Source organism: Rhineura floridana, chromosome 2 (assembly GCF_030035675.1).
Source record: "Rhineura floridana isolate rRhiFlo1 chromosome 2, rRhiFlo1.hap2, whole genome shotgun sequence".
Classification (NCBI taxonomy): Eukaryota; Metazoa; Chordata; class Lepidosauria; order Squamata; family Rhineuridae; genus Rhineura; species Rhineura floridana.
The window spans coordinates 38,555,898-38,570,233 of NC_084481.1; the positions used below are offsets into that span (position 1 = coordinate 38,555,898).

The 14,336-nt window shown below is 47.1% G+C and overlaps 1 protein-coding gene across 4 annotated transcripts in view; it reads left to right on the forward strand.

Annotated features, from left to right (window-relative positions):
* Positions 1-14,336, forward strand: part of CCDC141 (coiled-coil domain containing 141) — a 179,009-nt gene that overhangs the window by 123,441 nt on the left and 41,232 nt on the right. For all 4 annotated transcript variants that reach the window (XM_061608321.1, XM_061608322.1, XM_061608324.1 and 1 more), the window contains exons 14-15: positions 6,980-7,105; positions 14,037-14,225. In XM_061608321.1, the coding sequence (XP_061464305.1) occupies positions 6,980-7,105; positions 14,037-14,225 (315 nt within the window). The remainder of the gene's footprint in view (positions 1-6,979; positions 7,106-14,036; positions 14,226-14,336) is intronic.

The following is a 14,336-nucleotide window of genomic DNA, read 5'->3' on the forward strand; positions in this document are numbered from 1 at the left end:
CAGTCAGTTTCACAGCAGCAAGTACCTCAGCAGCCCAGCACAATGAGTCATCCTGTTTGCAATGACACTGTGCCACCTCCTTCTCCAGATCCTTTTGATGTTGCCAGAGGCAGAATTCGGTGTGATGACACCAAATCAGAGGACCCTTCGGCCTTTCCCCAGGCCAAAGATGATGAGTGGAGTGAAGATTCAGAATTGGAGGAGGGCTCCTATCGTCTATTTGATCCAGCCGACTATATCCCGCTGTGCCGAAGAGTCCTGGACACGCTGGGACTCCAAGCCGTGCCAGCCCAATCCCTCACTCCTCCCATGAAGGGTGCCAGGGTCCTCAAATCTCCCAGATCAGCAGATCACTTCATTCTGGTTCCAGATCCCATTGACAAACTGGCCAAAGAGGAATGGGCTCAACCGCTGTGCCCATGTCGCTTCTCTGCCAGGGCTAAGAGACATTACACTTTAGCTGCTGAGTTCATGACTCACCTGAACGTCCCAGGAGTAGACCAGCCAATCTGTGACTTGGTGTCCAAGTCTCTCCTCCCAAAAGAAGGAGACTCCCAGCTTAAGGACCCATCAGAACAGCAAATAGACTTCTCCCTGCGTAAGAACTATGAAGCCACCACCTATTCCATTCGAGCCTCTGTAGCGGCCTCCATCTTTTCAAGAGCCTCTATGATGTGGCTGGACGAGCTCTTGGAAGAACCAAACCCAGATCCACCCAAACTCAGAAGGGGCCTCATCAAGCTACATAGAGCGGCAGCATTCATAGCTCACGCTACTTTGGATGCATTGCAACAAGGAGCTCGAGCACTGGCTGCAGAAGTAGTGGCACGATGAACTCTCTGGCTTTGTCACTGGGATGCAGATACCACAGCTAGAGTCAATTTATCCACAGCCCCATACTCTGGAGAGTTGCTGTTTGGCAAAAAAAGCTCTTAAAGCAGTCTTGGTAGATCCTGAGGACAGCAGAAAGCCTGCCCTAGCCACGTCCAAAAAAGACAACCGTAGACCATTTAGGAGGTTTGCTCTGTACCGATCCTTTCAGCCCTTTCGAGGAGCGTGGCCTGGGGGGTGGGGCCGTGCTCCCCATTTTACAGACTTCTGTGCCTCCAAAGGAACCTGGCACAAACAGCGGTTCCAGGCAAGGCTCAGTACCAGGGATGTCAAGGCCCTTCCACTTCATCATATGGACAGGGAGCGCATCAGCGTCGACAATTCTGACACCATTCCTATCGGAGGCAGGCTACTCCACTATGCAGGACTCTGGCTGGAGCAAACCCAAGTTTCTTGGATCAGAGATCTTTTCTCTCAGGGTTACAGCATAGAGTTTTGGCTTCAGCCCTTGGACAGATTCCTTCCCTCTCCCATTCCCCAAACCCAGGAACGACAGAGGGTCATGCAGGAAGTAATCTGACATCTCCTCGACATAGCAGCAGTAGAACCAGTCCCACCAGCAGAGAGATCGCGGGGTGTCTACTCAGTCCTGTTTGCAGTTCCCAAGCGCGATCTGTCATGGAGGGCGGTTTTGGATCTCAAGTTTGTCAACCGCTTTGTGATGTATCGATGGTTCAAAATCCCTTGCCTCAATTATACAGGCTCTACAGCAGGGAGACTTTTTGGCTTCCATTGACCTAAAGGAAGCATACCTCCATATACCAATCTGCCCTGCCCACAGACAGTTCCTGAGGTTTGCCTTGGGCCACAATAATTTTCAATACATGGCTATGCCTTTTGGGCTTGCGTCAGCACGAAGGGTATTCACCGAAGTGATGGTCACCCTGGTGGCCCACCTCCACCTTCTGGGGGTCCATATTTACCCCTATTTGGATGATCGATTGCTCTGGGCAGACTCCAAGCACCACGCACGTGACCAGGTTCTTCACACCCTTGAGGTTCTCAGGACCTACGGTTGGCTTGTCAACATCAACAAGAGTCAGCTACAGCCAGCTCAGTGACTACAGCATCTGGGAGCAATACTAGACACAGTACAGGCCATGGTCTTCCTATCACTGGAATGCATCGCGACCATCAGAGATATGGCAAGGCTCTTGCTACAATGCTCAAAGGCGGATGTATGTTTCTGGCAAAGGTGCTGGAAACGTTCTTGTCCACCATTCACATCGTTCTGTGGGCACGACACCATACTCGGCCTATCCAGTGGACCCTATTACCTTTCCAGGCGGACATTGCCAATTCCAACCATCGCAACATTTGCCTGGATTCCCCCCTTTGGACATCCTTCCGATGGTGGGCATGAACTCGAAACCTCAGCAGGGAAACTCCATTCTGAGAACCGGACAGAACTGTAATTACGATGGATGCCAGCCTAACTGGCTGGGGGGCCCACTGCAACTTCCGCTTTGTCCAGGGTCATTGGTCCAGTCTGGAATTGCGTGCAGTCCATCTGGCTCTCCGACACTTCCAGCCAATCTTCCAGTTGGAGCATGTCCTGATCCAGACAGACAACACCTGCATAAAATCGCATTTGAACAGACAAGGGGGAACCAGATCACAAGTTCTCCAGGCGGAAGCGACCCAGATCTTCGACTGGGCCAAAAGCCATCTGAGGTCTCTGCGGGCAGAACATCTCAGTGGGACTCTGAACGTAGCAGCCAACTGGCTCAGCAGGCAGCAGGTGGTTCCAGGAGAGTGGAAACTTCACCCAGTGATGTTCAACCTCCTCCAGTGCCAGTTTGGCACCTTCTTGGTGGACCTCTTTGCCTCAAGTCACAATCGGCAGCTGTCCCGGTACTTCTCCAGATATCTGGAACAGACCGCGAAGTCAGTGGATGCACTGGTGATCCCTTGGTCGGACGGCCTTCTGTACTCCTTCCCTCCGATTCCTCTGCTGGGCAGGACATTGAGAAAGCTGAGACACGATAGGGCGCAACTGATTCTGCTGGCCCCATACTGGCCTCGCCGCTTAAATGGCTGAGTCTGACGGCTTGGCATTTGAACGGAGGCAGCTGATTAACTCAGGCCTATCTCAGGGGGTTGTCGATACTATTATGGCATCTAGAAGGCTGTCAACGAATTGCATTTACCAGAGTATGTGGCTTGCCTTCTCTAAGTGGTGTGCAGGGCATGGTTGCCAACCTTCTCAAGCTACTGTACAACAGGTTCTGCAGTTCCTTTATAGAGGCCTGAAAAGGGGACTCAAAGCTAACACCTTATGTCATCACGCCTCCACGATCTCGTTAATCCGGTCCGCGTCCCCCTGTGACATTTCTGTGGGTTCACATCCTCTCATCAGGTGCTTTTTGAAGGGAGCTGCTCTCCTCTCACTGGCGGTGTGTCGTCATTTCCCTTCCTGGAGTCTACCTAAAGTCCTGCAATTTCTTCAGCGCCCTCCCTTTGAACCTCTGGGGTCAGTGCCTCAACGACTGTTATCCTTCAAGGTCCTGTTCCTGGTGGCAATCACCTCAGTGAGAAGAGTATCTGATCTGGGAGCATTGTCATCAGCACGTCATCTCTGCATTTTCCACAAGGACTCAGTTGTGCTGCATCCAGATCCATCCTTTCGTCCCAAGATCAGCTCAACTTTCCACTGTAACCAGGACATTGTTCTTCCTTCATTTTGTCCCAAGCCCACTCATCCACTAGAGAAGGCCTGGCACTCGCTTGATGTCCGGAGGGCCCTCAAGATATACCTATCTCGGACTCAGGGCATACGATTGATGGAGTCATTATTTGTATCCTTTCACCCAAGGACTCTGGGGGAAAAAGATCTCTAAATCTACCCTGTCTTGTTGGTTGCACGTCTGCATCACTCTGGCGTATGAGTCACTAAAGTTACCAGTGCCCAGTAAAATAATGGCGCATTCCACCAGGTCAGCTGCCAATATGGCCGCTTTTGCAACCGATGCACCTCTTGCAGACATCTGTAGAGCAGTGGTGTGGTCTACTCCAGACTCCTTTATCAAACATTATAAGATAGACCGCTATGCTTCTGCTGAGGCTTCCTTTGCGAGGCGAGTTCTGCAACAGGTTCTTTCTCATGAGTAAGCACTTAGTAAGCAGTGGGTGGTCCCTCCCTTCTGGGGCTGCTTTGGTACATCCCACATGATGGCATGCCACCTGGGGAAAACAGGCCATGGGCCTCACCTGAAGGGTGTTTTTCCCAGGTGTCATGCCATCACGGCCCTACCGTTTGGAGGAGTTTGCATATGGATGTCACCTACTTCAGTATATTGTTCAGATTTATCACTTAGGCAATAGAGTTAAATCAGGATTTCCATGTTCATTAGAAATGTTTGCCCTACAGGACCATTTTTGTATTTTCCTTGCTGGCAGGCCTGTTGGCCATTGCTTTTCCCTCAAGATGTCTCTCGCCAGACTCGTCGCGAATGAAACTGGAGTAGGAGGGGCTCGCTCACTACAGATATTAACTCCAGTACATTCTTGCCTTCAGACGCTAGATGGCGCTATGACTACCCACTTGATGGCATGCCACCTGGGAAAACCACCCTTCAGGTGAGGCCTGTGGCCCGTTTTATTCCTACTGATAGTACATAATATTGTATTATTTTATTTAGAAAAATGTATAGACTGCTTAATTAGAAAATCTCTAAGTGGTGTACTTAATAAAATTGGCAAAAATATACACAAAACAATTATCAATAAAATCAGCACAACTTTTAAAAACAAATATATTTAAATTATGTGCCTGGATAGGGTTGCTGAAATAAAGTTTTCAGTGGGCATCTAAAATGATATGGCATTGTGCCTGCCTAATATCAATATGGAGGATATTCCAAAGCATAGATGTTGCCACACTAAAAGAGCAAGTCCGCTAAGAGCAAACAGTAAGGAAGGGTGCTCTTGGCACACAGGTCCTGCTTGTGGGCTTCCCAAGGGCAATTCCCAAGGGTTGTCCACTGTGAGAACAGGATGCTGGACTAGATGGGCCACTGGCCTGATTCAGCAGGCATTTCTTATGTTAACTCCTTACAAATGCAAATCAAACATTATATGTCACTTGTAAAAGTGCAAGTTCTGCAGACAGAAGTGGTTGAATATGATCCATTAAGTAAATAAGCCCTAAGCCATTAAAGGATTTATATTTCAATAGTGAAACCTTGAACATGGCCCGCAACAAATCTGCAGCCAGTGCAGATCTTTGAGCACAAGTGTAGTTTGTGTTGAGAGGATCTCACACCTGTCAGCATTAACTGCAGTTTCTGGACTAATCGCAAGGAAAGCCCCACACAGAGTTCACTGCAGTAACAGTCTTGAAGGTAGCCATGCCTGAACTGCTGTGCTCAAGCTATCTTGGTGTAGGAAGCTGTCACACCAGCCAAAGCTGGTAAAAAGTGCTTCTAGCCACTGAGGCCACCTAAGCCTCCAGTGACAAAGTGGAATCCAAGAGCACCCCTCACCAGACTGTGTTCCTGCTCCTTCAGAGGGAATGTAACCCCATCCAGAGTAGGCACTTGGGCAATTTCTCAGGCACAAGAACCACTCACCCACAAAGCCTCAGTCTCACCAGGATTCAGTCTCAGTTTATTTCATTCAACCCACCCCTGAATTCAAGCCTGGCACATCCTCTTCTGATTCAGATGTCAGATTTCAGAACTGAGGACTTGAAGTTTCTTCTCAAGGGGTTTCAGGGGAATATAAAAGTACCTTACTAGAATTTATATATGGGTAAAATGTGGTATCAGAAGTACAAAGACGATTTCAAGAGCTACTAAAAATAAGGTCATCATCAGAATACTATAGGCTGCATTAGCTGCCATATTGATGGGAAGAAACACAGGGTCATGTTGAGTGCCCAGAATTTGAAGTTCCTTATGTGATTGCCATTTTTTCCATTGCATCCGAATTCTAGCTTCACCATATTTTGAGTGTTGTCCTTAACGTTTGTTGGTAGATTTAAGACTCAGTGTGATCCGATATGTGTCTACTCAAAAATAAGCTCTACTCTGCTCATAGACTGAGTCCAGTGGGATGTGTTTAGGTAAATAGTGTACATGATTGCTTAGTAAAAGAGTTTAAAGTGTGAACAAATGTAGCTAGATAGCAGGCAGGTCCAGGGGCTGCTAGAATCTGTATGGCTGACCTGTGTAGTGAACCACTGAACTGCAGGTGGCAGCTTTGTCAATGTAGAACCTTCTGGACTGACACCATCCACTCAGGCTCAGCATTGGATCTTTTGGGGCAGGAAGGAGTATAAAGGGCTTCTTGTTCCAGCCGAGCCTTGTGTGAGCAATAAGGTCTCTTGAGTTCTAGTGGGTTGTGAATGCTGTCATTTTATTTGTGAAACAGACTTCTTCTGGTGCAACAGAATTTCCCCCTCCTCTCATCTCCCTTGTAGCCCTCCAAGCACACTCAAAATCTGCTCCTGAAGGTTGGAGGACCCTCCAGAGCAGATTTTGGGGGTCAGTAGGGAGAGAAGTGGAAGGGGAAGTTTGATTGTGTGAGTGGAACTCCGTACAAACAGCATTGGATGCAACCCAGTGTTTCTGGTCTTGCTCTTTAGTCTTGACTGCTGGTACCGCCTTCTGGTTTGCCCTGAACACTTGTCTGTCTCACAGCTTCTGGTTCTCAGTTCATGGCGTGCCTCAAATCATTAGTGGCCCATGGCCCAATCTTTACCAGAGGCCAGAAAGATAAAGTTACTGACATCAGACCCGCTCGAATGGTTTTGCACATTTGCCACTAGGTGTTAATCCTAGTTCCCTTTTGACTTGCAGTCTCTTTTGGTGATGATACACATGTATGTATATATCAGCAATCATGTAACATAGCTTTAATACTGAAGTCTGAGCATCTTAACGTTCTGGGGCACTCCAATCCTCAAATATTGCATTTATGTGAGTGTGTTATTTAAAATATACAGGTTTTCATTCTAATATATTTTGGCATTCCTCCAGTATTACATCCTATAAGGATTTAATATGCATTTTTGCAAAAAGCTGATCCTTTTGTTACATAATGTTTTCAAAATATGTATCTGCATATATGTATTTATTTACTGTAGACGACCCAAACCTTATACACTCTTCAAGATGCACTCAGGTCTACTGCAGCACTTGATCTTGGAAGTAACCTTTCAGTACTTGTAGAAATGCAAAACAAATTTAACCAAATGAAGCCACAGTTTCAGGTGAGAAGAGAAATTAAGTTGTTATAGCCTGTGTGAAACAAATCTTTTCTTAGGACTTGTTTTAGAAGTACCTAAAACAAACATTTCACTTCATTGTAAAATCAGTAGAAATGCACACATACAGTGCTAAATAATTTCAGCACTGAGAAGACATTTTTGGTATTGTGGATGGGTACACATGTATATGTATGTGAAACCATTTTGAATGATGTTGAAAAATGTGTATGAATCTCTTTTGATGATATCTTGAAATAGTGTTCTAGAAACTATTCATGAAGTTTGCATTGGATGTAGCATGTGGGGAAATGAAGAAAATTTAGCCCAAGTGGCATGAAACCATTTCCCAATTATATTTTGCATCTTTCCCATAAACAAACCCGAAAAGGTGTACCATACTAAATTTCTAGAGATAATTAAACCCTTGCAGGCATATTCTAGCTTCTTGTTTTCCCTTTGTGCCTAAACCCTGAGGCAGGTGCCAGACTGTCTACCTCAGTCTGCCATAATCTCCTCCTTAGGTGAGAGATAAGCATGCTTAAAGAATATGATCCCTGTGAATTCTGATATGAATTGGCTTGATTCACACAATATGCTGGACTAATATGCAGACCAGAACTTACCACAGGTTTTCACATCTCATCTCAAAAAATGTATAAAAATGTGTATTTTGAGAAACAATCACTTAGAATTGTGTTTTGAGAGAAAATACACTTTAAAAATACATATTTCAGAATGTATTTCAATACAAATTTTTATGCTTATTGGTTTTTTTTAAAAATTCAGAGACAGGACAGAATAGTGTTTTGAGTGAACACAAGTGGCATGGAGCAGAAATGAACTGATTTGTCCAACTCTGGGAAGGAAGTATCTTGAATTAAATTCCTCCTTTGAGTCTGCCAATTTTTCAGACCAATAAGATACAACAACAAGCAATCAGACAACTCCCTATTTAACATGACAGACTTTAGGAAGACACCCGGGCCTTGATCAGTAGGGCCTAGCTCTGGGAATTAGGGCCAGGAAAGAAATAAGTGGAACAACAAACATTAGCAAACTTGCTCATGGTTTGTATAGGTGATAGCAGCCTGGTTTCACAGGCTAATGTGAACTCCATATTCAGAGAAGGAAGAAGAAGAAACAACTCAGTTTGCTTGGATTAAATGTAAGTGTGTTTCTCCTGGGCATGGAAAAGCTGATCTCAGGTAGGTAGGTAGCTCCACCTAGCGGTTGAAGGCAGAAGAGCGCTAAAGAGGTTTTTTTTTAACAAGGACTTCCTGCTCTGCGCAGCTTCTTATTTCAGTTTCTCTTCTGCCGTCCACCAAGAACGGTTGATCTAGCTCCCCTCTGCATTCAGGCCTGTATAGTTTGGTGTTTTTTCCTATTGTGTGTCTGTACCCTTTCCTTCCTTTACTGTTTTCCTATGTGTATCTTTTTTAAAACAAACAGAAAGGGGTTTGTCATTTTACGTTTCTCCCCCCTGAGAGTTCATGGTGGCGCTGAGCTGACAGCGAAGCAGCCACCCCACCGTTTCAGCTGCGAGACCACTGTCTTCTTCGTTGGACTCTGCCCCCCCACCAGCCTTGTTTCTCACACACATCTGTGCCTGTCTACCAGCAATCACCTGACCGGCTTCCTCCTTTCATGGCATGAGTGGGGAAATCCTGCAGCATGCTCTCCAGGATGCTGAGTGCCTGCCACCCCCTCCTCCATCCTCTCTCCCATGGAAGGCCTCTGCAGGACACTCCAGCCATGGGGGATGTGTATTCAGGTGGGGGCCCACAGCTCATCAGCACCTGGCCTGGCTATTATCACAGCCCTTAGCCCCCATAAGACCCGCAGCGTGGTTTGCACCCATGGGGAAGGTAACATGCAAATCGGACCACCCACCAAAGAAACCTAAGTCACTTCAGCCTCACACTACAATGGAAGTCATGCTTCTGCCATTATCCAACCAGGCCCTAGGGCTTTTAGGTTCTATTGAATCCCAGGCAGACGTAGCCATAGCCCGCCCCTCTTCCAGCAGGCGTATACTGTCGCGGGCAGGGTGGCTCCACAATGACTGGCACCTAAGAGAAGTAAGGGAACCAGTCACAACAGGCAACAGCCTGGTGATGCACAGGGGGCTGCACCAAAGGAGGCTCATAGCAACATGTGCAGGTCACAGAGGGACCTGGAATCCCTATCTGAGGAGGAAGGCACCCAATTCCAGCCCACACTGGAGGCGATTTTCAGTTCAGGGGGTGGTGCACAACCCACACTGTTCTCATGCTCAACCTCTACAGTTTCAGTTATCACTGCACATGCTACAACAATTAAAGGAACAGCTGAGAGATTCTCTCCTAATGGATCTAGCCAGAGATCTTTCCACATCAGCGGCTGAGGCTCGACACCCCACACAGGACACACCAGCCACAGCACCCACTCCATCATCTTCAAGAGCGCAAGTGGCACAGGGACTCACTACACTCCGCTCTTCTTCAAACACGCCCCAACCACTGGGCAGGGCATCACCGGACCCTTATGTTGCCTCACAGGGCAGACATACTCAACATTCAGGAGGAGGCAACGGTGGACCCAGACAACTAGCTGATTGTCCTCGATGAGGAAGAATGGAGTGGAGATTTGGAGTCAGAGGAAGTAGTGACCAATAGGATTTTCCAGGAGGCTCATTTCCTTCCACTTCTGTGCAAGGCAATGGAAGCTTTGAACCTAAATTCTCCGGAAGATCCTCCAGCTCCCTCAGCATCTAGAATTTCAGCTGTGTGTCCAGACCGAAACCCAAGACAAGGGTGCTAAAACTTCAATCACTGTTGCCTAAAGTGATCAAGTCCTAATTTGATGCCACACTGCAGTTCAAGAAATCGGTTGCAACTCTCAACAAATACTATATGTTGGAACAACACATCATGGACCAACTCAAGGTTCCTCTGGTCAATGCCCCCATAGTCAATTTACTAAATCCATCCTTGAACCTGAAAGACTCGGATGCTCACCTCAAGGATCCATCAGAGCACAAGTAGCCTCCTCAGTCTTTGCAAGAGCATCCCTGCTGTGGCTAGAGGACCTATTGGATGGCCTGCAGCAGGATCCGGCTTGAATCTGGAAGTCTCTTCTGAAAATCTCGAGAGCAGTGACCTTTATAGTAGATGCATTCATGGATGCCATGCAGCTTTCGGCAAGGTCATTAGCAGCAAGTGTTTTCACTCGAAGGTCTCTATGGTTATGCCATTGGGAGGCCGATACTGCAGGCTGCTCTAATCTTGCATCTGAGCCCTTTGTGGGTGGCAAAATATTTGGTGACAACTCCCTAGCTGGGGTCTTGGAGTTGAAGGAAAAGAAGAAAGCTATGCCTTCTGCCAAAAAATGAGAGGACAAAAGATTCTTCCGTAGACCTTTCATCCTTATTTGCCTCCCAGTCCTTTCGAGGCTCCAGGGAATTCGGAAGAGCAAAGGAGTCCTATACCAGCCGTCCCTTCTGGAATAGGCAATGTACCCAGTCTAAAAGCCAACAACCTTTCCCCAATAGATCAGGTTTTGGATCCCAGTCTCAGGAGAATAAGCATCAGTTCTGATGCCAGGGTCCCTTCAGCACTTTGCCCACCACTGGAGGGACACGTCTTCGGACCAGTGAGTACTGCACATCCTCAGATATGGACTGAGGCAGGAATTCACCTCCCTCCAACCAAGTTTATCCCCTCCCCCCTCTCAACATCTCCAGACAAGTGGGAAAGGACTCTTCAAGCGATTGCCCACCTTCTGCAGATTGCAGCAACAGAGCCCGTTCCAACAGGCAAGAGGTTCTCAGGAATCTACTCAGTATTCTTCACCATCGCGAAAAAGGACGGATCTTTCAGGGTGGTACTTGATTTGAAGAACTGAAATCAGTTCATAAAATACTGCAGGTTCAGCATGGAAACTTTACTGTCCATCAAGGAGGCATTGAGAAAGGGAGACTTCCTCTCATCTATCCATCTGAAGGAGGCCTATCTGCATGTCCCTGTTTTTCTGCCTCACAGATGTTACCTCCGGTTTGTGGTGGGGGAGGATCACTTTCAGTACAGGGCCATGCCCTTCGGTCTGGTGTCTGCCCCCAGAGTATTCACGAAGATCATGGTTGCTCTGGTGGCACATCTCAGGACACAGGGGGTCCATGTCTTTCCTTACCTGGACAATTTTCTGCTCCAGTCTCTGTCCCTCCACAAGGCTTGGGAAGATCTGCATGTCATCCTAGCATGCCTCAAGGATCACAGCTTCCTTGTCAACCAAACCAAGAGCCAGCTTTGTCCAGCCCACCACATAATACATTTGGGGACCACCATAGCCTCGCGGCAGGGACTCATAACATTAGCTCAAGACAGAATAGACAAGATAATTACACCTGCCACACAGCTTCTATCTTTGCTTGTGGCAGATCTTATGCATCTGGCAGGTATCTTGGGGTTGATGGTATCAACCTATCAAACTACACCATGGACACATCACCACTCTCGACTACTCCAGTGGGCGCTACTGCCTTTTCAAAGCGACATTGCGGCCAGGCATCACAGGAAGGTAGCACTTTCACCAGTGGTCCGTCACTCCCTGCTGTGGTGGGTGCACAAAGGGGAGTGCTGTTCCAGGACCCTCCACAGACCCTGATCACCTCAGATGCCAGCCTAACAGGCTGGGGAGCCATTTGCGATGGCCAGATGATACAAGGGACTTGGTCACCACAGGAGTCAGTACTCCCAATCAATCTTCTGGAGCTTCGTGCAATTCGGCTAGCCCTGAGACACTTCGCAGAGATCAAACAGTTGGGGATGGTGCTGGTCAGGACAGACAACATATCAGCCAAATCACATTTGAATTGTCAGGGAGGCACACACTCCCCACAATGACAGAAGGAAGCTGACCTGCTGTTCCAGTGGGCGGAAACACACGTGGACTCGATCCTTGCGGAATACCTCAAGGGGGAAGACAACTGCCAAGCGGATTGGCTCAGCAGACAGAAGGTGCATCAGGGAGAATGGAAGCTTCACCCGTTGGCCTTTCAGGAAATAGTGAGACCCTTCAGTAGAGTTGAGGTGGACCTATTTGCCACATGCCTCAACCGCCAGGAAAAAAGATTTTTCTCCAGCTACGAAACACCAGAGGCAGAAGGCATAGATGCTCTGATGTCCCAGTGGCCCCAAGGACAACTCTACGCCTTCCCACCTCTTCCGATCATTCCCAGAAAGGGCAAGAGTTCTACTGATAGCTCCTTGGTGGCCAAGGAGACCCTGGTTCCCAGAACTCATTGATCTGTCAATCGATCTTCTGTGGCAAATTCCCCTCAGGGAAGACCTATTGTCACAGGGACAACTTCTTCACCCAGACCTGAGATGGCTGGCGCTTCATGTCTGGAGATTGAGAGGCGATACCTCTTAAAATGAGGCATTCCAGCTCAAATGGTGGAAACTATGATGGCCTCAAGACTCCCTTCCACAATTAGAATATATGAGACTACATGGAAGGCCTTCTCGACGTGGTCACAAAATAAGGGTTTAATTCCAAGGAAAGCAGGTATAAACAACATTCTCTGCTTCCTACAGGGTGGCTTGTCCTTGGGTCTTAGGCCAAATACTCTCAGACCCCAGGCTTCAGCCCTTTCAGTGGTTCTGTCTACATCTCCAGAGAAAGCTCTGGGATTTCATCCGTTAGTCAGGTGTTTTCTGTGTGGGCAATGGCATCGGCACCTCCTACGATCCATCGTTACTCAACTTGGGATCTACACAAGGTGTTAACGGCCCTACAAAAGCCCTCTTTTGAACCCTTAAGTCAAATTTCCCTACATCTCCTATCCTTTAAGGTCTTGTTCCTTGTGGCCATTACTTCGGCCCGGAGAGTGTCTAAGTTGAATGCTCTGTCTGTTGACAAGAATTTCTGTGTGTTTCATAAGGATAGAGTACTCCTATGTACTGTCCCTTCGTTTCATCCTAAAGTACTGTCTCCCTTCCACTGTCAGCAAGAGCTGGTACTTCCTTCTTTTTGTCCTAATCCCATTCACCCCACAGAGAAATCATGGCATTCACTGAATGCGCGAAGAGCTCTGAAAGTTTATATCTGTAAAACAAAACATCTCCGTCAGACAGATAGTTCATTTGTCTCCTTCCACCCAACGTCTTTAGGGAAGAAAATGTCTTTGTTCACGCTCGCTAGGTGGATCAAGGCATGTATCACACTGGCCTACGCCTCTCTAAAGTTAGCCCGGCCGGCCAGGATAGTGGCCCACTCAACTAGGGCAGCAGCCACATTGGCAGCATTCTCACGCCACACATCTATCACAGAGATTTGTAGAGCAGCTACATGGGCCGCACCTAATACGTTTATTAAACACTATAAGATTAACACATATGCATTAGGAGAGGCAGCTTTTGGGAGGAGGGTGCTACAGCACGTTCTCTAAGATTACTAGTGTAATCACCCCAGCAATGTTCCCACCCTACATGGGTCAGCTTTGATATGCCCCACCTGAGATCAGCTTTTCCATGCACAGCAGAAAAGACATTTGGTCTTACTGTAAAACGGTTTTCTCTGTGCATGTCAAAATCTGATTTCAGGGCCACTCTGAGCTGGGCTGCCATCACTGTCTTTTTCATCTTAGGCCTTCAGCAGAGAGCATATGAGTGCTATTATCTACTGTTTCATGTCGATGGTTCCTATTATTTGTCTTTGTTCTTTCCTCCTGTTGGTTGTCTTGTTATAAAAAACTGAAATAAGGAGTTGCGCAGAGCAGGAAGTCCTTGTTAAAAAAAAAAACCTCTTTAGCATTCTTCTGCCTTCAACCGCTAGGTAGAGCTAGCTACCCACCTGAGATCAGCTTTTGACATGCATAGAGAAAACCATTTTATGGTAAGACCAAATGTCTTTTCTCTTCGAAGTTTTAATAATCTTCTTGTATCTGATCTATTAGCAACTCAATGCTGAGGTGGAATACATGTCAAAGTTATCAGAGCAGCTGAGTTTGAAAGGAGTACCCGACATGGAAAAGTCTGAGAAAGTAAGTGAGCTTATTCATCTCCATAAGGAGATAAAGGAAAAGATGGCAGAATATGATGAAATTTTCAACAAGACAATCAAATTCCATCATGTCAAAGAGGAAGTAAGTATAGTCGCCTTTCACCTCCCAAGAACATACTGTCTTGCCACAACTATGCATTTGTGTATTCTGTCTTATTGTGCAATAAACGAACAGAACATTAAAACAAACCTG